At 43.9% G+C, this 20,406-nt stretch overlaps 2 protein-coding genes and 3 non-coding genes across 5 annotated transcripts in view; 4 read left to right on the top strand and 1 right to left on the bottom strand.

Moving 5' to 3' along the window:
• LOC138847567 (uncharacterized) overlaps positions 1–20,406 on the bottom strand; it is a 668,340-nt gene that overhangs the window by 589,221 nt on the left and 58,713 nt on the right. Inside the window, exons 6-9 of the mRNA XM_070066705.1 lie at positions 18,271–18,565; positions 17,002–17,289; positions 10,378–10,642; positions 74–499 (exon numbers count right to left, since the gene is read on the bottom strand). Of these exons, the coding sequence (XP_069922806.1) occupies positions 74–499; positions 10,378–10,642; positions 17,002–17,289; positions 18,271–18,565 (1,274 nt within the window). The remainder of the gene's footprint in view (positions 1–73; positions 500–10,377; positions 10,643–17,001; positions 17,290–18,270; positions 18,566–20,406) is intronic.
• GABRE (gamma-aminobutyric acid type A receptor subunit epsilon) lies at positions 18–18,851 on the top strand. Its single transcript, XM_002721326.5, has 9 exons — positions 18–155; positions 4,231–4,469; positions 4,881–4,948; positions 9,926–10,146; positions 10,869–10,951; positions 12,310–12,447; positions 16,215–16,367; positions 16,499–16,698; positions 16,970–18,851. Exons 1-9 carry the CDS (start codon positions 100–102, stop codon positions 17,363–17,365), a joined length of 1,554 nt encoding a protein of 517 aa, XP_002721372.2. The 5' UTR covers positions 18–99; the 3' UTR covers positions 17,366–18,851.
• MIR452 (microRNA mir-452) lies at positions 12,596–12,656 on the top strand. Its single transcript, NR_162650.1, has one exon. It is a non-coding gene; the product is annotated as a microRNA mir-452 (primary transcript).
• MIR224 (microRNA mir-224) lies at positions 13,627–13,694 on the top strand. Its single transcript, NR_162596.1, has one exon. It is a non-coding gene; the product is annotated as a microRNA mir-224 (primary transcript).
• Positions 13,844–13,901, top strand: MIR12093 (microRNA mir-12093). Its single transcript, NR_162731.1, has one exon. It is a non-coding gene; the product is annotated as a microRNA mir-12093 (primary transcript).

Genomic DNA, 20,406 nt, shown 5'->3' with positions numbered 1-20,406 from the left:
TGAAAGTTGGAGCGCAGTAAAACCCTCCACACCGCGCTCGGTACGACCAGACCGTGCACAGCGACCTCCGCACAGGTGGTCGCGCGGGTCTCCGCCACGATGTTGCCCAAAGTTCTCCTGGTGCTCGTGAACACACTCCTGATTCTCCAGTCGAGGTGAGTCTCCATGCCGGACCTGGGAGCCTTCCGTGCCCAGCTCCGTCTCCCCGGGAACAAAACCGGTTCCCAGGACCCCCGTAGTCCCGCGTTCCTCGAGCCCTAAAGCCGCCCTGCTCTGGTTCCTCGAGCGAGCTAGCCAGGCTCCGCATCCCTTCGACGCGCCGCCAACCTCTGCCTGGTTCCCTCTAGGATGGGGCGCCCCGGACCGCTGATGGGAAGCCTGGGAAGGAAAGCTAAAAGCCTGTCCCAGCCACTCGCATCCCCAGGCAACTGCTCTCCAGAGCACTGCAGCAGCCACTCCACTTCCTTGCGCAGGAAGAGAGAGGCTCGTGCTATTCGGACTAAGGGAACACGGGGAAGGTGCCATGCGGGCTAGCGTAGCGCTAAGTGCGTCAAAAATGTTAGTGCTGCCGGGTCCGTTTTTTTTTTCTTCATAACATTTTTTTTTCTGGAGCGCCTAGTGAGTACCAGGCACGGTGCCACGCAACTCTGACTTTACTTGCTTCCCATCCCGCCGCTTCTCCTGGTGCTAGTCCCAAGCAGGAGCGTTGATTTAGACTGTGGGTTCCCGCTTCAGCAGCGCTGTGCCTCCTTGCTTCCTTCCTGGTCTCTAGACACCCTGCTGGGCCTTAGGCCTACTGGAGCCTGAGGCCAGGAATATTGTTCTCTGAGGGCTGTAGTCTAAGTCCTGGATTTCAAGCCCCCATGACCATTTCAGATTCCCCTTGATTCCTCAGCTTCCCTCACACCGGCTTTTGTCTCTAGGACTTTGTTAGGAAGGTTACCCCTGGGTTTCTGGCTGTTTAAGTTGTAAGTTGACTGCTTAATTCTCCCCCTCCCCCGACATTATAGTTTCCTGCTGGGTGTAAACTGTCACAAGTTCCTAAGCTTGTGGAGCTTTTTCTGAAGTCTACCGTGGCTGTGGGCTTGTATATTTTTCATTCATTTGGGTATGAGGGGACATGGCTTCTCTGCCCATCTCAGACTAAATTTGCTCCTCAGGAGAGGGGCTGTGTGGGCTCCTGCTGGTTCACTGGTACCTTAGGGTGGGGCTTGCTAAACATTTCTGAATGCGTGCTAGGAATTCCCAGTCATCCACATCACTCCAAATGGCATTTGGACTAGTTCAAAGTGCTGACATGGTTACTGGCTAGGGCTAAAGATGGCTGCTGGTAGTGGTGGTGGTGAGGTGTCTGCAGAGGGCTGGAGGGGTTTCAGAGAGGTAAACAGCAGGGGATAGGGACCATGGAGAAGGAGACTACCCTCCCCGCCAGGGGGGAGGGCTGCAGTAACTGATGTTCAAGGCACCGTCAGCATGGCAACCTGTGATGTCAGAGAGGAGCTGTGGAGGTGACAGTGGAGTGTTCTGGGCCATACTGAACAAGGAAACCATGCTGTAGTCCAAGCTCAGCCTTAAATAAGTTTTGTGACTCTAGGCACAGCTCTTGCTCAATCTGGGCCTCCGTTTCTCTATTTGTAAACTGAAACACAGAGCTGATTTGGAAAAAAAAAAATACAGTGTCCCTTCTCATGTTCCAGCCCCCTGCCAGCCAGCTTAGGGGAGGGAAGGGGAATACTACGAAGATTCAGCACACCTGCTGAATCACACCTGCAAGACTGTGGGTGCCCTGAAAAGCCCCTGTGCACAATCTCACTATTGCAGCATATAAGTGTTTCTCAAGTTTTTATTCTTTGTAGTCCTGAAAGTGAGCTTAATGGCTGGCTGGGGAAAAGGGAAGCATTGTCAGCAGTTTGTTAGCTCCAAGGATCCCAGGATGTGGTTTTTGTTTATTTTGTTTGCTTTAAGTGCCAAAAGCTAATTGTAGGATCAAAGCAACCTCAAGCCTATCTGCTACCATTTTCTTAGAAGAGCTAGTCTAGGGGCAAGGAGGTCTTAGGTGGTCTCAGTGCTTTCATGTTTGTTTGCTTCTGCACTTCTCAACCTGTGGAGATTGTTTCTGGATAGGTTCTTGGCATCTGACAGAGGCTCCTGAAGGCTTTTGGGTGGTCCTGGCTGGCAGTGCACCGCCTATGACTGGCTGCCAATTTGGACTGTGCCACGTTTCTAGCCACGTAGCTCATGTTGCTGGGTCCCAGCCCCCAATCCCTCTCCTCCCCTCCGGAGCCTCTGCCCTTATCTCTTCAGAGGATTGAAGAGTTAGCATCCAGTGCCTGTGAGACTTAAAAATCCATAGACAATGAGGATGCCCTCTGGATATGGCATTTGAATGTGTAAACTGCTTGTCCCAACTGCTGTTCATCCCTAGTTCACAATGGGAATTAGCTGGTTCACACATGAGAAATGGCTTCAACTTAGCACATCGGCATGCCAGTTAAGCAATTGTAAGAGCTTGAAATCCTAAAGAAAAATGCATCTGCTGCCTAAGTTGGCAATCCCTTGGTCTGTAATACAGGGGCCAACCCACATCTCCTGCCCCTGACTGCCCATTATTTGAGAAAGCAAGTTTTCTGATAGGTATCTTTTAAAAAATCATTTTAGAAATGTAACATTTGTGTGCAAAAGCACACAAATTGTGTGAGAAGACTTCAGTGAGTTATCATGAGCTAAACATGCCCATGTAACCAGTACCTAGAACAGGAAATGGAACATTATTGGCCGCCCCCCCCAGCATACACCCGCTCCCCAAAAGATACCCCTTCCCCCAAAGAAACCATTCTCTTGCTTTCCAACAATCTCACATTCATCTGAACTGAAGGCTTTTAGAAGGATTTAATTATCATTTTTTTCCAAAATGCATAAAAGTACAGGGACTAGTCGATTGCATCTCCACATATGCATTCTCAGGGCCATCATTTATTAACCTGTGTTCTGCCTGTTTTATCGGTACCCCACATGCCCACCATTTCTGGCTCAGATTATTTTGATTAAAATCTCAGACATCATATCACTTCATAAGTAAATATTTTAGTATGTATTTCTAGTTATTGAGGACTTCAAAAACACCAGAAAACACTATTAGTACAACACTAAAAATTTAAGAGCAATTTATTCATGCCTCACCTCTTTAGTCACTGTTCATATCTCTCCTATTGTGTCATATGTATTTTTTTATAATTTTATTTTTAGAATCAGGATCCAAATAAGACCCATATATTAGTACGTGTGACATTTTTACTTTTAAAAAGAATTTTTATTGAATTAGAACACATATACAGAAAAGTGCTCAAATCCTAAGTGCACAGCTGAAGAGTTGTCAGAAGGTGACCACATCTTGTTAGGAAATCCAGGTCAAAGACTAGAACATGACCAGAAGTCCCCTGTTCCCCTTTTGTCACTGCCTCCCAGCAAACTTAGCACTACCCTGTCTTCTAATGCCATAGGGGAGTTTCAAACACTAGCAGATATTTTTTTTATAAATTTATCACCATCATCATTATTACCGTGGTACCTGTCGTTGGTGCTCAGGATGGACTCCTGCTGGCCATCCATTTCCTGGGAGAAGGCCTCCTGCTTTTCCTCAGTGGTAAGCTATCCACAAAGAACCATTCTTTAGCTTTCTTTCTGGCTCTCCTGCCTCCATCCCCCACCCGCGCCACTGCTCCTAGTGAATGGAGTATTATAAAACCAGCAAAACTGCAGGCTATTCCCACAGTTTCCTGGTCCTTCTTGAGAGAGACTGTTCTGGCTTTCACAAGCATTCATCAGCAGCCCTGGCCCTCTGCCTGCCCACTGCTCCCAGGTGGTGCTGGGCAGGCGGACTGGAAGCCAAAGCTAGTAACAGTAGCTGATTGGCCAGAGCTCACACACAATGCCCTCTTGCTTCATTTTACATTGGAAATTCTTTTAAGATTGAAGTGTCAGGTTTTTGTTATTATTGATTTTTTTAAAGTACAGAATTATAAAAAAGAGAGTATAGAAAATCCTTGAAGAGCAGCAAAATTAAAAAAATTCACAGGCATAATGTCAGTGTCTATAATTTACCATTAGCAGTCACTATTTAATTAAGCCTTACATTGCAGACATGTCGGTGTGTGCTTTTGTCCCAAGAAGCACTTTTGGCACCCCTACAGGGTAGAGGGAAGAGTTTCACTCTTTGCTTGTATGTTCTAGGGTCGAGGGACCTCAGGCTGCATTGGAGAATAAAACCTCCACCCATGTTGATATCATCTATGGCCCCCAGCCTCAGCCTCAGCCTCAGCCTCACCCTCAGCCTCAGCCTCTTGGGAGGAAGCTCCTCTCTGAAGAAACAAAGCCCGCTGCTGCTGGGACTGGCAAACTCCCAGAAGCCACTCGCATCCTGAACACTATCCTGAGTAACTATGACCACAAGCTGCGCCCTGGCATTGGCAGTGAGTAACAGAACAAACTTCTTCCCCTCCTGGAGATCATAGTGGCATTGAGGACACAGGTATAAAGAGTGGGCCTGGCAATAGGTAAGGGTGTTATGTATGTCCGGTAAGAGATGTTAACTGCAGACTCGGCAATATCATTGGCCTTGCTCAAGACTTTTTTCTCACCCTCAGTTTTTCCAACTATAAAATGAGGCATCTGATTTGTTTGATTTGCGAGCAATATATCCAACTCTTAACAGTTTATGACCTTGGTCTTCCTATGAAAGAATAAGTACAGAACTAGGATTGAATGCTGAAACTGAAGTCCCAAACTTTCCCTGCCTCCCTTTTACTTCCCTCTGACCTCTCCTTCTACTGCTCCAGGCTGCTGTTTCATACTGACCTCAGCTACTTCTGCTTCCTTTACAGAGAAGCCCACTGTGATCACTGTTGAGATCTCTGTCAACAGTCTTGGTCCTCTCTCTATCTTGGACATGGTGAGTACTGTGCTTGATTATCCTATTTCTTAGCCCAGGGGCTGACCTATGGGGTCTTCCATGTATTTGTGAATTGTTCTATGTGTTTTTGTAAAAACTCCAAGAGTTTTGTTTGCTTGTATTTTTCCTGGAGGAAGGTAATGATTTTAACTATCACTGACTTAAGAACAAGGCTGGAAAAGGTAAGTCATCTGTTTCCTGAAGAGGAACTTCATGACTATATCTTTCATCTTTCACTCAAAAATAAAAATAATAAAGCAACTTTAAACACCACTGTGAAATGGCTGATTTCTCCTGATAATTATTTGTATGGACTTAATCTTTTTCTAAATATGTTTCTAGTTTTGCATTCCTTCCTTCTCCTTTTTCCATTGGTATCATCCTAGTGTCAGTAGCATCCCATTAGCCTTCATCTTCTCTCACCTAGAATATGCAAAGCTCTCTGCTGACACCAATCGGATTTCTATACTATCTCCCTAGACATATACCTCCTGCTTTCCTGACCTTTTTGCAGCATGCAGCTCAATCCCACCCTGTATCAGACAAGGGCTTCCATGGTTGGTTCCTTTTCACCCCTTTAGAAACTATGTGCCTTGCTCACACTAGAGTATGGTTGTTCCCAGACCACCTTGCACCTCTGAGCTGTGCCCTTGCTCAAGTGCTTTTCTGCACCTGTCTAAAGGCTTCTCCTCCAGGGCCCAGCTCAGATGACATGTTGTTCATGGCATCTTCCCTGCTCGCCAGGGCTGTTAATTGCTCTCATACACCACACTTCTCTCTTTCTAGCACTCAGTATTACTAGCTTATATCCCAATTGCTTACTTGGTCTTCCCTGCATCAAATAATTGCAATTCTCCACACTATGGGCCCCTTGATGCTAAGTAATAGGCATGTATTAGCTGAGAAAATGAATGACGGAAGATGCTCTGCAAAAGTCAGTGATGAAGGCTGCAGTCATCAGAGTTACAGACGTGGCTTTGTCCAGGGTACACATTGTTTTAGCAGACCCACTGGTGCCCAAAAAACACCATGTGATTGGGGGAGCTCAAAGCCTTGGCTGTGAGATGGGCTTTCCAAATAGATACTCCCAAAGGTAAGTAAGCATTCATGGAGGATCAATGTTCTGTAAAACTGAAGGGCAGTGGAAAATCTGCAGCTGCAACTATCTCACTATTTGTTTAGTTTGGGGAAACTTATTTCTGTCATATGCAAGGGCTCTGTGGCAGCAGAACAGCAGCCTGACAGTAACTGAACACCTCATCTTTTTTTGTTCTGTGCCTACTAATACCGCCAGCACTGGCCTCAGCTGTGGTGCCAGGAAATTCTGATACCCAAAGTATAGTCTAATAACTCAGAAGTCACTGAATCTGGTATGCAGCATAGAACTGGTCCAGAAAGGAGCCAGCAACTTGGTTTTCTTTGGCCAGTAAGGTGGAGCTTTAGTCTGGGCCAAGTACCTTTAGAAAATTCCAAACCCTCATGTGATATTAAATTTCTCTGAGAAGTCTTGCCTTTTGTATAGTCCCAAATAGTTCTTCAAAGTTGTATGTGCTCCTTGTTCTTGCACAGCCCACTTTACCCTGCTGGAATTGATGAGGAGGGGGTGTGTATCTCTACCACCTAACTACAGAACTTCATAATGCCTCAAGCATACCTGCGTCCTTGGAGCCTCAGGCCAGCCTGTATGTTATCCAAGGCTGCTACTGGGATGCCCTTTTTATGTTTGAGGCAGCTAAGCCTCCCAGCAATGTTGTGAGGCTCCTATTTCCATTGCAAAGTCAATGCAGTTGTTTGGGCACCTTCTTATAAGTCAGATGTTATGTAGAATGTAGGCCTTGTCCTCCAGAAGGGAAACCTTGGCTGATGGTACGTGCATTTTAATCAACCATGCCTACCACTCTCCTGGCTAAACATTTGAAATGCTGGGTGGGAGCATAAAAGATAATGACCAATCTAGGAACAACTATCTATCACAGCACCAACAGTTGCTAGCACTATCTCTTTCTGAGGTCATTATCACTGATGATTCCTAAACCCTGGGTTTGTAGAGTTTCAGCTGAGCTAAAATATGTACATACCAAGCTCCCTTGTCAAACTGGGGACAAATGGAACCATTAGTTATCAGTTGATATGTAAAGAATTTAAAATTGCTATCTTGTTAAACAGAAGTTAAAAGCTCATTTGAAATATTACTCACAGACACAGCATTTGTGGAGGAAAGCTTTTAGCTAGCTACAAAGTAGTTCACATAGCCTGGGAACCCAAGGAGGTTATGCTGGCCAAGTAAGAACTGCCAGCCACTTGGGTCTGTGAAAACACTTTGAACGCCATTTATGAAGGCTAGTGGAGCAGGGTGTGGCAGGTAGGGTCAAGGGCTCCCATGTGGTAACCAGGCTCTGCCAAGTCTTTTCTGTCTGCTTCTCTGGCCTACTCTGAGGAACATTTGAAGTTTTCCACTTCCTAGTTGGCTCTTAGTAATGTGGCAGCTGCTGCCATCATCTTTTGTCCTGGGCAGCAGAAATTTTCTTAATCTTTTCCCTGAAGGGTCTATAGACACCTATGGTTATGAGTTTCTAGCTAGTACTCATTTTTTTATATAGGTTAACAAAATGGAAAGGACTAGGGATTCTGCAAAGGAAAATTGGACTTTGGTGACCAAAGGAATTTCTGGTACAAGTGAAGGCCATCCCCGGGCACTCCGAGCAGCAGAGTCAATGCACTGACATTGTCTATTTGTGTGATGTTGCACAGCGTGCTTTCTCCCCAAGCCTGTTTCCATACCTCTAAAATAAGGGAGGTTGGGTTAGCTCTAATGTAGTTGTGGTACTTGCTGTCCAAGCTGCTGGCTGTTCTATTGCTGTTTTTACTCATGTCAATACAAGTGGTATAAATTTTTAGCTTCCTGTGCGTTTTCCTATTAAATATCCTTCTTGACATTTAACAGTTTATATGATAGACAATATCTGGAGACCAAATAATCGTATTTAGATCTATGCATATGCATACATATTCAGAAGTTATGGGCACTTGTTTGAAGGAAAAATCAAGCAAAGAAAAAAAGAGATTCTCCTTGTTTACAAAACCTGCAACTAAATAGACATTTCTCTTGTGACTCAAAGCAATTCATTTTTCATACAATTCCAGAGAATGAAGAATTGAGGCGAGTTAACATATGTAATCTCCAAATAAAAGCTAAAAAGGGAAATTTCACTGTATACAAACGTGTGTGTTCTTGTAGATTTTGAAAATTATTTTGGACTGGGATCTATGATTTGCTTTGGAAAGGTAGGTCTGAATGATATTGACCTGGCTTTAGTAACACAGGATCCTTACACAGGATCCATGAGTGATGAACCCAGCCCATGCACTTAAACCACCATTGCCTGTCACTTTCTATATGGAATGCATCTTCCTACCTAGACTGGTATCTATTTGAGAATATTCCTTTCTTTACAAGACACCTAGAAAGATAAAACTCCTACAGCTAACCTTAAGCTGCTTCCCTTTATGCAAAACTCAGTGGATTCCAAATGATGTTTCTTCTTGATAAACCCATTACAAAATAGCATATGACCTCTGCCCACTGGTAGGGGAGGAGTCTCAATGTCAGCTGTGAACACAGGGTTGGTGTTTTGATGGGTGGCATTTACAAATTATTTCTAGCCCACCAGTTAACAAACATGATGGCAGGTGAAGACACTGGTTTCAGCTAGGGTAACATGAAAATTATTTATTTGATTACAGATGGAAATTATTTTATAGGAAAACTGAAGTGAGACAAATTGCCACTCAAGTTTAACAGATCTCCTTCCTTCCACATTACTTTGAAATCATTTTTGGGGTATATCCACTTCTCAGTAGTGCCAGTCAGTGTCTAAGGCCATTTTCTAATTGCTTTATTTTGACATGACTCCATATTTATGCTTCCAGGTATGTATACACTGTACAGATGTGTCATCATTAGTGATCAAGTCCAGTGTTCTCTTACAGTTTACTTAAGTGAAATATTCTCTTACTCTCACAAAGGCACTTCAAAAAGTTCATGGGAAAATAGAATTACAAGCTTATTTTGTTGCAAAAAAGTTTTTTTTAAATTCATGTGTGGTTATTTTTAGAATATGCATTTTCCATGAACTTTTTGAAGATCTCTTATATACATGGATTTCAACATTGTTTTGCACCAAAATAAACTTGCCTTTTGATACCACAAACTTTTGAAGTACCCTCATGAAAGGTACTGGATAGTTAGAGTGATGCAAACCTTATGTGTCCTTTGACTTGTGATGATGAGGTTTCTCAGTGTCTAGAACATTAGACCTAACAGCATCTTTAATGATCACCAAATGTCACCGATGTCATTGATGTTAATCTTCAAGAAACCTGTCGACCACAGACTTCCTTGACTTGACTTCATCATCCTATAGGTTTGACTAAGATGTGACCAGCAAGGTGCTCTAGATCTCAGTTTTATCCAGCTGCAAAATGCATCTTGGATTCAGTAATGTGGGAAAGGGTGTCTTAGATAGAATGAAATATCATTTTTGGAAAACTCCTCTCTGTAACAGGGGTTAGACTTGCTCTGTATGCTTCCAGATAGCAGAAAGGAGATGATAAGATAAAGTAGCACAGAGGTTCACTTAAGGCAAACCTTTCTATTGTTCTGAGCTGTGTGAGAATGGCATTAATTGCTGCATGATGTGGGGACCTAGCTGCCTTTGCTGATAATTGGTCAAGGCATAACTGACTTCTTGGCTGGGATCATTTGACTTGGTAACCTCTGCATCCCTTCTAGCCCTGTCACTGGAAGAGTTTCTGGATAGAGAGAAAAGGGACCTCACTCACCTCCTGCCTCCAAGTACAGTGCTCTCTGAATCCTACCATGTTGTCTTAAGGTTAGATAGTGGCAAATGATGTTTGTATGTGAATGTCCTTTATTTGCTCAACCCCAAATGTACACTTTTCCATCCTTCCCACCAGGAATACACAATTGACATAATCTTCTATCAGACCTGGTATGACGAGCGCCTCCGTTACAATGACACCTTTGAGACTCTTGTTCTGAATGGAAATGTGGTGAGCCAGTTGTGGATTCCAGACACCATTTTTAGGAATTCTAAGAGGACCCAAGAGCATGAGATCACCATGCCCAACCAGATGGTTCGCATCCACAAGGATGGCAAGGTGTTGTACACAATTAGGTATGTCAGGTCTCTGGAGTCTCATCTCTGGGGACTCTCCCTTCCCTTCTGGGAAAAAAAGACTCATGGGCTCATGGGCAGGATTCTTATCCTGAATGATACTTTCAAGGGCTTGGGTCTAGATTACGAGCTTAATCCTCTCATGTACAGACAGATACTGAGCCACAAAATAAGAAGAAACTGCTTAAAGCTACACATCAAGTTTGTGGCAAAACTAGGAGTGGTACTCACTTCCTTAGGACCCAGCCCAGAGCTCCTTCAACTAGATGGTACCAGTATAACTGCATTGCATGGACAATTCCATCCCAAGTGGGCACTGGATTTAAAGACACGTCCACGGTGGTGGAATTGTCCAGGCGGAGCAGCAACACAGCGGTTGGAAACATTCTTAGGAGCAGGCTGAATACTTCAACACCAGTCAGGATATGGTAGTGAGTTGATGGTGTATAGGGAAGGAAGTAGACTCGGGTAGTATTGAGACGTCCTGGAAGCTGTTCTGGATGAAAAACAAAAAAACCACCTAAGTTGGTCCATACACTTCTCTGATGACGGAGCCCAGAGTTGCCAGCTATATTGAAGCTGTCCTTTCCTCCTTTTTTGTCTCTGAGATTTTTGTTGCAAATTCTACTGTTGCCATTCATTAATGGTGGTCCCCAAACCAAAATTGGGTGAATCCCTAAATGTTTAAGTCTAGCCTAATGAGGATCCTTTCTCCCTTATAGGATGACCATTGATGCTGGATGTTCTCTTCACATGCTCAGATTTCCAATGGATTCTCACTCTTGCCCTCTGTCTTTCTCTAGCTGTGAGTACCTTCTTAGGTTTCCAGGGCCCGAGAGATATTCTGGGCCCCTCCTTTTTCTCATTCTTTCCCTTTACATTTTTTCTACCTCTATATTTCTCCCAAGATGGTACCAAGATCTTAGGCCTCAATCCTCCATGCCCACCTCCTTTCCTGCTGACATTTCTGTGTTGCTCCACCTGGACATCATGTTGGGCTCCTCCCTTTCTTCCATTCGCTTCAAGTCAGATACCCAACTCTTACATGTATCTCAAGTATGTCTGCTTCTCTCCATCTCCACTGTCACTACCTTGGTTTAGGCCTCTGTCATCTTCCACTTGGACTTGTATAATATCTTCACTTTGAACCTAAACATGTCCAAAACTTAATTTGTTTCTTCCCAACTTCTACCCCCAAAACAAATGTGTTGCCTCTGTGTTCTTATTTGCATCATTGAAGGATACCATCACTCACCCAATTGTCCAAGCCAAGAGCTTTGATGCTTCCCTCTCCTTCAACACCTACATATACATTTTGTTGGTGTTCCTTACAAAATCTCTAGTAACACTATGCACCTCTCTATGTTCTGTCACAGCTTTGATTCCTGAACTTCAGTCATTTTATTGTGCCTGTATTACTGCACTGGACTCTCATAACTGGTCTCCTTGCCAACATGTTATCTTCACATAAGACCCAGAGTGACCTAACTGAAGCATCATCTAGACTATGTTGCCTCTTAGTTTTACATCCTTCCTTAACTCTCATGAATCAGTTCCAAAGTCTAGAGCAACTCTCAAAGCCCTTCATGAAACAATCTCTGCTATTCACTCTTGTATACCTCATTGTCTATGAGTGTGAGCTAGTCATGTTGAAACTTTGGCATTTCCACAGTACACCATGCATTTCACCTTTCTGTGCTACCCATCATCCCTTCAGCCTTATCCATATAAAAAATATGCGCTTGGCTTTCGGGACTTAATGGGAAAGTCACCTGCTCTATGAAGTTTTTTCTGAGTGTTTCCCCAAGTGATCTTTCCCTGCTTTGTTTCCTTTCTGTTCCATGGGCAAAAAAATTTTCAGAGCATTTCCAAAAGTCATGGCTGTACAATTAATTGTCTTGCTTAATAAAATATGAATGTTTGAGGGCAGGGTTCCTGCCTAGCTCTTGTCTGTATTTCCAACCCAGGGCCTGTTACTGAGGAATGGTCAGTAAATGCACTTACTAAATAAATTTCAACGATGAGGTAAGAGACACAAGGTCCCACAGTTGGTGAGGCCAGAGTAAAGACTCCAAATTGTTGTTCAGGCCAATTCCATGCTAGTAGAGACCTCTGCTGGGCTTGCCAACCTCATGTAATTATCCTTCCCACATTGCTTTCCAGTTTCCTATCCTGAGAATGAGATGATATACAAGTGGGACGATTTCAAGCTTGAAATCAATGAAAAAAACTCTTGGAAGCTCTTTCAGTTTGATTTTACAGGAGTGAGCAACAAAACTGAAATTATCTCAACCCCTGCTGGTAAGTCTGTCATGGGATCCAGGACTAGCCTGATACTCAGGAGGGTGGTAGGCATAACTGGAAATGGCCATACTTACTAATGTGATGCATTCATTCCATGGAAATATCAGAGGACATGGTTCCAGGCTTACAAATGCTAAGCACTTACAACTGTTTGCAGAGGAAACTGAGACTTTGTAACTATGTCTCAGTCTCATCTGCAAAGAAGTAAGTGCTTTGCCAAGCTTCCTGAGAGGACAGGTAAGTAAAAATTGTTTTTGTTACGGTCATAATCTGCAGCTAGCTTTGATAATGTAGACCCTTCAATTTCGAAGTCTGTTAGAACACTGACCTCCTTGGATAACTTTTGGGAATTGAGCTCAAGCAAGCTCTCCATACTCAGAGCCAACCCAAGCTGGTTGAATGGGAAGCAAATTCCATCCTAATGGGAGGTGGAGGCCAGAATTCTGTCAGCTAGGTGAAGACTGGGATAGTCTGCAGGAAGTTCCAGTAGCTACAGAGTGGCTGCTGTGTTGACATTTATTTTAAAGGAATAACCCTGAAAATCATAGATTCCTGTCAAAAGCTTTATGATGGATTCAACATATACATAGTGACCATTGGTTTTCTGACTTTGTTCCTAACAAAGATTAAAGGGGGAGGGTGGTCCTAAGTCACTTAAACTTGCTCCCAATTAGGTATGAGCATCTTTGCTTGTATTCCTAGGTGATCTGAATGAGAAGCCAAGGAACCTTCCTAGGGTAGCTCCCAGAGAGCAGCCCTGGAAATCCTCTTCACCCATACTGACCACTGCCCTCATCGTTTCCAGAATGTGGATGGAAGCAGTCACCCAACCAATCATTTGTCATGAGAGGCATCTTGCTTTCTTTCCAAGTGGCTCTGCAGAAAATCTGCTTTTGCTTTACTTATTTGAGCTGGTCACTGGGTGAGGGACAGCTCATGCTCACCTGGCTAGAGCTTTGCTTGCACAGTACAAAGCAGGGGTGAAGAGCTGCTTTACACATGCTTTCCTCTTTCTTGGGGCCTCTAGGGAAGTGGTTTTGCTACTGGGGGTGTAGGGTCCTTGCTCTTTTGCTGGCTAACCATGGATCTGCCTCTTAGCTTTCTGCACTTCAGTTTCCCCAAATAGGTGGGGACCCATCCTCAAAAGTGGCAGACGAGACAAGGCCTAGGGGCTTTCAAGTCACTAGTGGTTCCGTTTAGTAGATGGTTTACATTTCTTCAAAATGGTGCCCTAGTGACTACAAAGCCCCAGAGCCAGCATCATCACGGAAGCAATGACAGTAGGTAAGCACCAGAACTCCTTGGGAGACAGGAGGATTCTTGAGGAGAAAAGAGATCTTCTTTCTCTTCTGCAGGAGACTAGCTCGTCTTGAATCATGGTTTCTCCAGTGTCAGAGCTACCTCTGGGACTGGTTTCAAACTCTTCTAGTCAGCCCCTGGGGTAGTTCTGACTGGAGCAGACTTATGTATTCATCCCCAAGAGTTCAGAATGCAGTGGTAGCCTGCTTATCTGACCACCTTGGACACTGAACCAGACAATTTCTGTTTTTGGAGGTTCTTAGGAAGTCTAAACTCACCCTCAGTGAATATACCAGCCTACACTGATGAAGACTCTTATCAATGATCAGGAATTTACTTATAAGGGGGTATCTTCCTTCTCTAGACAGCTCTGCCTATCAGAAAATGTTCTCTATTCATATGAAAATGAAATCTCTGGAACTTTCAACAACTGGACCAAGTTCTTTATCTCTAGAACTATTCAGCTTACATTAATTCTAGTCATTCTTCCACAGAGTCAAGATTAAAAGACCAGTATTATCATAACAACCCTGGATCATGTTCCATTGTAGTGTACACAGCCCTAGGTCCTTTTCCTTCATTTGTCCTTTGAATGTTTAGATTCACTCATTCTTCTAGTCCCAGTCCTCTGGTCACAGTCTTTAATTTTGACTCTTTGACAGTGCACTGGACAACTTTGAGCTTACCAAAGCAGATAATGGATGAGCAGAAAGCATCTTTCGTCTTTAGCATAATTTTTGCTTTGGTTCCTCAGACCTAGATATCTTTCTTCCCTTTCCCATGCTTCTCCACTCCTCAGGAAGAAAAAAGTTTGTGTCAGTATTCTGTAAACATTCAAAGATTGGTTTCCATCTCTTGACAAGTAGAGAATGCTCTTCTTTGGTCAGAATAAATAAAATTAAAATATATCTGAATGAATAATACATCTTGCTACAAGAATATACAAACTCAGCAGTTTTGCGGAAAGTGGTTATAGCTATTTAAAAGTGTCTTAAATTGCAGTCATGACCTCAGGGCAAGAGAACTTGGAATTTGATCAATACATTCCGGCCAGTAGGCAATTATGAATGTAGGCCCTGCTGCAGCCCTGCTGGAGTTCTGTCCCCCAAACTACTACTCTAGACACAGGTTTCTCTCTGACCCCAGGCTACTTCCTTGCCTTTTTTCAGAATGATTTGAGAAGTCTTGCTCCTTGAGTGTCAGTGCTGTCAAGGTGAGTAAGAAAATCTGCTCTTTCAAATTCAGCTCCAGCCCACCCAGATCTGCTGGGCTATTTCCCCCAAATAGGAAGATATACAGACAGGTTAGTGTCCTGGTCTGCTTTACGAAGCTGTTGACTAGCAGCTATACCAGTTTCTGATCTTCTGCTGGCTTGAAGGGAGGGCTGGGGATTTCAGAACTAAGCCTCACTAAAGAGCCAGGATTGGAGCTATTACAAGTTCAATGTGATGTTGAGATTGAAAGTTGACATTCTGAGCTCAGCCCAAATCCCAAATAAGCCATAGAGTCATGATAGCATGCAGAGAGTAGTGCTGGATGTGCCACTAGAGATTTAGTATGTCATCAGGTCCTGCCCAGGTCATTGCCATCTGGGGTGAGAATCAGGATCAAAGACACAATGCCAAAATGAATGTGAAGACCATAGTCAGCCTTGTAGATATATAGTCAGCAGGCCTGAAATTTTTAGCTTTGGCTAATTCTTCCATTTTCCACAAATACTGAATTTGGGTAAGGGGTAATAGACTATGGAAAGGGAGGGTAAAATTTGAATATTGAAATAAATATTCAGGCTATCTCAAGAAATCTAAGAGTAGATGGGATTAGTTTAGGTAAAGCATACATCACAATTGACCTTTGGGGTCAAATTACACAATATAGATTATAGCTCATGTGGAATTTGGAAAAATTTGGGAGGCAGGTAAGTGCTTGCTTTTGGCCATGGATGGAACAGTAAATATGTAATGAGGAGGCCAAAAGATCGGTATGTCCTCCAGCACAGCATGGACCACTCCTAGCTCATTTCTTGAAGATACATTGTAAGGGCCAGCTGCACATGTGGTACACTGTGATTCTGTAAAATATACATGGCATCCAATTGGCTGTGAAGGCCTCAACCATCTGGACAACAGCTGATATTTAGAGGACTAACCAATTTTTCACTTTCATTTGACTTTGGTGCCACCCTGGAAAGACACATGTGTGTGAGACAGTGAGCTGATAAAGAAGTGATTACAATTCTGGCCTTGGCTTAGTTCTGAACTGACCATAGGTCTTGCAATAAGTCTTCTCTCTGGGCTTGTTCTGGTCCTATGTGCATCGCATTGGACAAGGTGCCTCTATGCTAGGACTGTGGTAGTGAACCCCATAAGATCAACAATGGGACCTTTAATGTGGATGTTCTGTTTTGGGGGGAAGGAGCCTTCTTATCAGTGTTTTAATGAATTGGTTGTTTGCCTGTCTTCCAGGTGACTTCATGGTCATGACATTTTTCTTCAATGTGAGCAGGCGGTTTGGCTATGTTGCCTTTCAAAACTATGTCCCTTCTTCTGTGACCACGATGCTCTCCTGGGTTTCCTTTTGGATCAAGAAGGAGTCTGCTCCAGCCCGAACTTCTTTAGGTAAGAGGGTAAGGTAGGCATAAGCATGGGCATATGACTGTGAGTTAGCCTGACTAAGGCAATTGGATCCTTTGAGCAGTGTAATATATGGATCAGGAGCTGAGCCTCCTTCTACTCCTGTGCTCTTGCAGGGATCACCTCTGTACTCACCATGACCACATTGGGCACCTTTTCTCGTAAGAATTTTCCACGTGTTTCCTATATCACAGCTTTGGATTTCTATATCGCCATCTGCTTTGTCTTCTGCTTCTGTGCTCTGTTGGAGTTTGCTGTACTCAACTTCCTGACCTACAACCAGATGAAAGCCCATGCTTCTCCTAAGCTCCGCTATGTATGACCTGGGTATGGGAGTGGTGGCAAGACTTTGGGAGTGTGGAGTCATACCAGCAAGGGCACAAGGGCTATGGCACATGGGTGCCAGCTTGCCCAATGATGGGGGGTTACCCAGGGTGATATGGGGAGTTGAATCAATTTCCTGATGGGAGTTCTGGGGGTGGTCAAGAAACAGTGCAAAGGGCAGTTCCCAGAAAATCCCAAGGCAGCACTTAGATTTGGCTTATCTCACTTGATTTCCCCCCCATTTTTTTCCTTGTCCCTTTTAGCCTCGTTTTGCTAGCAATACCCAAGCTCGTACCCGTGCCCGTGCCCGTGCCCGTGCTCGTGCCCGTGCCCGCCAGCATCAGGAAGTTTTTGTGTGCGAGATTGTCACCTCTGAGGCAAGTGATGGAGAGGAGCGCCCATCTTGCTCGATCCGACGATCCCCCAGCCCAGATATCCCGCAGGGTCCCCGCAGCTTCTGCTCCAAGCTGGCTTGCAACAAATGCTGCAAGGGTTTCAGGAAGTACTTCTGCATGATCCCTGATTGTGAGGGCAGCACCTGGCAGCGAGGTCGCCTCCGCTTCCACATCTACCGCCTGGACAACTACTCACGGGTTGTTTTCCCTGTGACCTTTTTCTTCTTCAATGTGCTCTATTGGCTTGTTTGCCTTAACTTGTAGGTGCCAGATGATGCCCTCTGAGAGAGCCTCCCCAGTTCCCCAGGGAGGTCCAAGTCCTTTGCCAAGAGAGTTGGGGGACAGCAGCAGCAGCAGCAGGGGCAGCTAGAGAGTGTCTTTCAATCACACACCCCCAAGTACAAGCTTGCCAAGAGTTTGTTTTAGTTGGCTCTCTTCCGCCACCTTGTCCATTCCCTCAGCCTCAGAAGTCCATTTCAAATAACAAGGCACACTTCCCACTTCTGTATTCTTCAAAGGGCAGTCATAATGCTCAGTCTTAATCGTAAGCTCTCAGTGATCAGTTCCCTAAAACTCTGACCACGTACCAGCAGATTAGCTCTCTCCCAACAGTGTTGACAAGCACTGCCTTTTTCCAGAAACCCATTATTGCCTATGTAGTACTCCAGGCCCAGCTCTGTCTTTAGCTTTGAAGTGCACAGACCAGTTGCTTGCCTGTTCCTGATACCTTAAGATGCTGGGAAACAGTGTAATGGGAAAGGGGACTCTCATCCTTAAATCATAGTATGATAGTCTTAGTTCTATCTCCCTCCCTTTCCTCCCTGAGCAGAGAGATACTGGCATTAACCTTTTAGGAGGAGGAGAGCCAGCTAAGTGAATGTGTTTGGGACAGTGTCCCTTGCTCTGCTGCTGTGACACCTCACTTTCCCCCGCCCCTGCCTCCATCTGCACTCCCAATTCAATGCCCCTACATCCAGTGGGTATCTATTTTTGTGTGTGATAATAGTAATGACCCTCTGCTTTATATGCCACCTTCTTTCTCCTTCTTGACTTTTGTGACTTTTTCAGTAACTTCCTCAGTGACTATCCCAGCCCTGATCCAGGTGCTAGGCCTTGGAGACTTCCTGGGGCAAGAAACTAAGGAAATCATCCTTTGCAGCAGGTATTACCTGCCACTGATTGGTGCCCAACTAAGGCACAGCATAGGAGTTTGACCGCTTTCTTAGTCCCTGGGCCCATGAGCCAGTCCACTTTTATCCCCGGGGCACTCTCACAATCACCATCAATCAATTGAATTCCCTTAAATTTGTACTGAACTTTACCTTTGGCGAAGTACTTTTGAAAAATTCTATTTGGAGCCTCATCATAGCCCTGCAATATCTTCAGGGCAGGATTCTTATCTCCATTGTGCAGGTGGGATCCCTGAGGCACAGATTTCTGTGGGTCTATGGATCTCCCTGGAAGCTATACAAGAGCCCACTGTCAACTTCTAGATCACATGACAGGACTAGGCAACTCTGTTCACCATGACTTGATTCTATTGCCTCTGATGGCATCCCAGTGGTGGTGCCCAGAGTGGCAGGCTCTCTTCAGCAATAGCCTGCTCAATTCCTGGGCCTGGAGCTTTCATACTGCTCCCCACCCCCGATCAAACCTCCTCTGGCTCTGGTCCCCCAGTGAGATGAATTTGGAAATGCCCCGATGCTTGTATATGCTGAATGAAATCTGTGTCTGTACTTTATATCGGGGGGGGGGGTGGGTAGGGTGGGGTATCCATCTGCTTTTTGTCACCATCATCTGAAAAGGGGAAATATATAAATAAATATATCAGCAAAGCATTCAAAGTGTGGCTGGTGTCTCTATTGTTCATCTTTGCACTCTGCCTAGGTTTTAAATCTTAAATCCATGACCCAAGCCTGTGTATGTCCTTGTCTCCCATCCCTGACTCCTGCATCTGCCTGGCATGCACCACATACACTTCTGTCATTAGAGAAGAGAGTGCCCAGTTGTGTGTTCCCCTTTACAGGTCCCCTGACTTGCTCAGTTCCCTCACTTTCTTTTGTCTCTGCCTGTCTCTAGCCCCTGCCTACTCAGAGCTAGAAGGCTCCTAGGGACAACTGGACTCAGAACACTCCATGTAAACATGGAGATGCTGAGGTACATACAAAAATAGATATTTGCCTCCTGTCACACAACCAGTCAAAAGTTTAGAGGATTCAGACCCTAGAAATCCTAACAGCTTGAAGCAAACCTGGAGACCTTGGCTGACTCATCCTTCTAAGAAGAGTCTCTAAAGTTATGTTTGGAACTTTGGTCCAGGTATCCTGTGATACTCCTCACTCCAAAGCAAGTCAGAAACAACAACAAAGAAGAGATAAAAGGAGCATCTGAAGAGTGAACATTTTTGTCATGAAGTCCTTAGAATGATGGTCGATCATTTTGGCTATAAGAAACCCACATGCCTTTACCGTCTATTTTCTAATGTCCCAATCCCCATAAAATTACAAGGAATAATTTTAGAACATAGAAAATCATTCCTCATTTTTACTACAGAAAGATACAAGAAAAATATTTAAAAGGTAGCCTGGCTCCTGAGCAAAAGAGACATGAAAACTTGTGAGCATTCATATTAAAGTACATTTTAAACAAAAATAATAAAGACCAGACACCTTAATTACACTACAGTAAAACTACAAATAAATAAGATTCCTGCCACTTGTAAATTCTTTTAAAAGCTCACATAAACAGTTCTTTAAAAGGGAAAAACTGAACTCATAATTGGGTGCACAATATTTAAAAATAAAATTAATGAAGAAAAACCTATGGAATGCAGCCAACATTACACTTAGAGAAAAATTCATGATTTACGCACTTCAGTTACAAAGCATTATGGGAAAAAAGCTAGTTAAGCACTGAAAACTGAAAATTGGAAAAAGAATATATCATATCTTAGAAAAATTTTGAGGAAAGGAATTTTTAATATAAACCATTTATTCATAAGTAAATCTAGGTTCCTGCTTCACTTTTAACATTCACATTACAAACCAAAGAGTTATAAAACCTTTTTAAGGAAATCATAAAGGTTCTATAAGACAAAACAGGTGAATATGCTTATATTCTTGTGGTGGAAAAGGCCCTTCAAGACAAGACATAAAACATCAGAAGCTATAAAAGACTGAAAAATATGTTTATACCAAGAAATAATAACAAAAGTAAAAGAGGGCGGGAGTATAGCAAGATGCAATGATGGGTCTGTTTTCTTTGGGATGCAGGCTCTGAGACCAAGATTAGTGTGCAGGAAGTTG

This window comes from Oryctolagus cuniculus, chromosome X (genome assembly GCF_964237555.1).
Source record: "Oryctolagus cuniculus chromosome X, mOryCun1.1, whole genome shotgun sequence".
NCBI lineage: Eukaryota > Metazoa > Chordata > Mammalia > Lagomorpha > Leporidae > Oryctolagus > Oryctolagus cuniculus.
Note: the sequence above shows the minus strand (reverse complement) of the source record. Positions and strands in the feature narration are given on the sequence as shown.

Excerpts from the sequence above, each read along its gene's own strand:
- GABRE (XM_002721326.5), top strand. The coding sequence starts at position 100 with ATGTTGCCCAAAGTTCTCCTGGTGCTCGTGAACACACTCCTGATTCTC. Across the intron at positions 10,147-10,868 it reads AAGGTGTTGTACACAATTAG|GATGACCATTGATGCTGGAT; the intron begins GTATGTCAGGTC and ends TCTCCCTTATAG. Across the intron at positions 16,699-16,969 it reads CTTCTCCTAAGCTCCGCTAT|CCTCGTTTTGCTAGCAATAC; the intron begins GTATGACCTGGG and ends TGTCCCTTTTAG.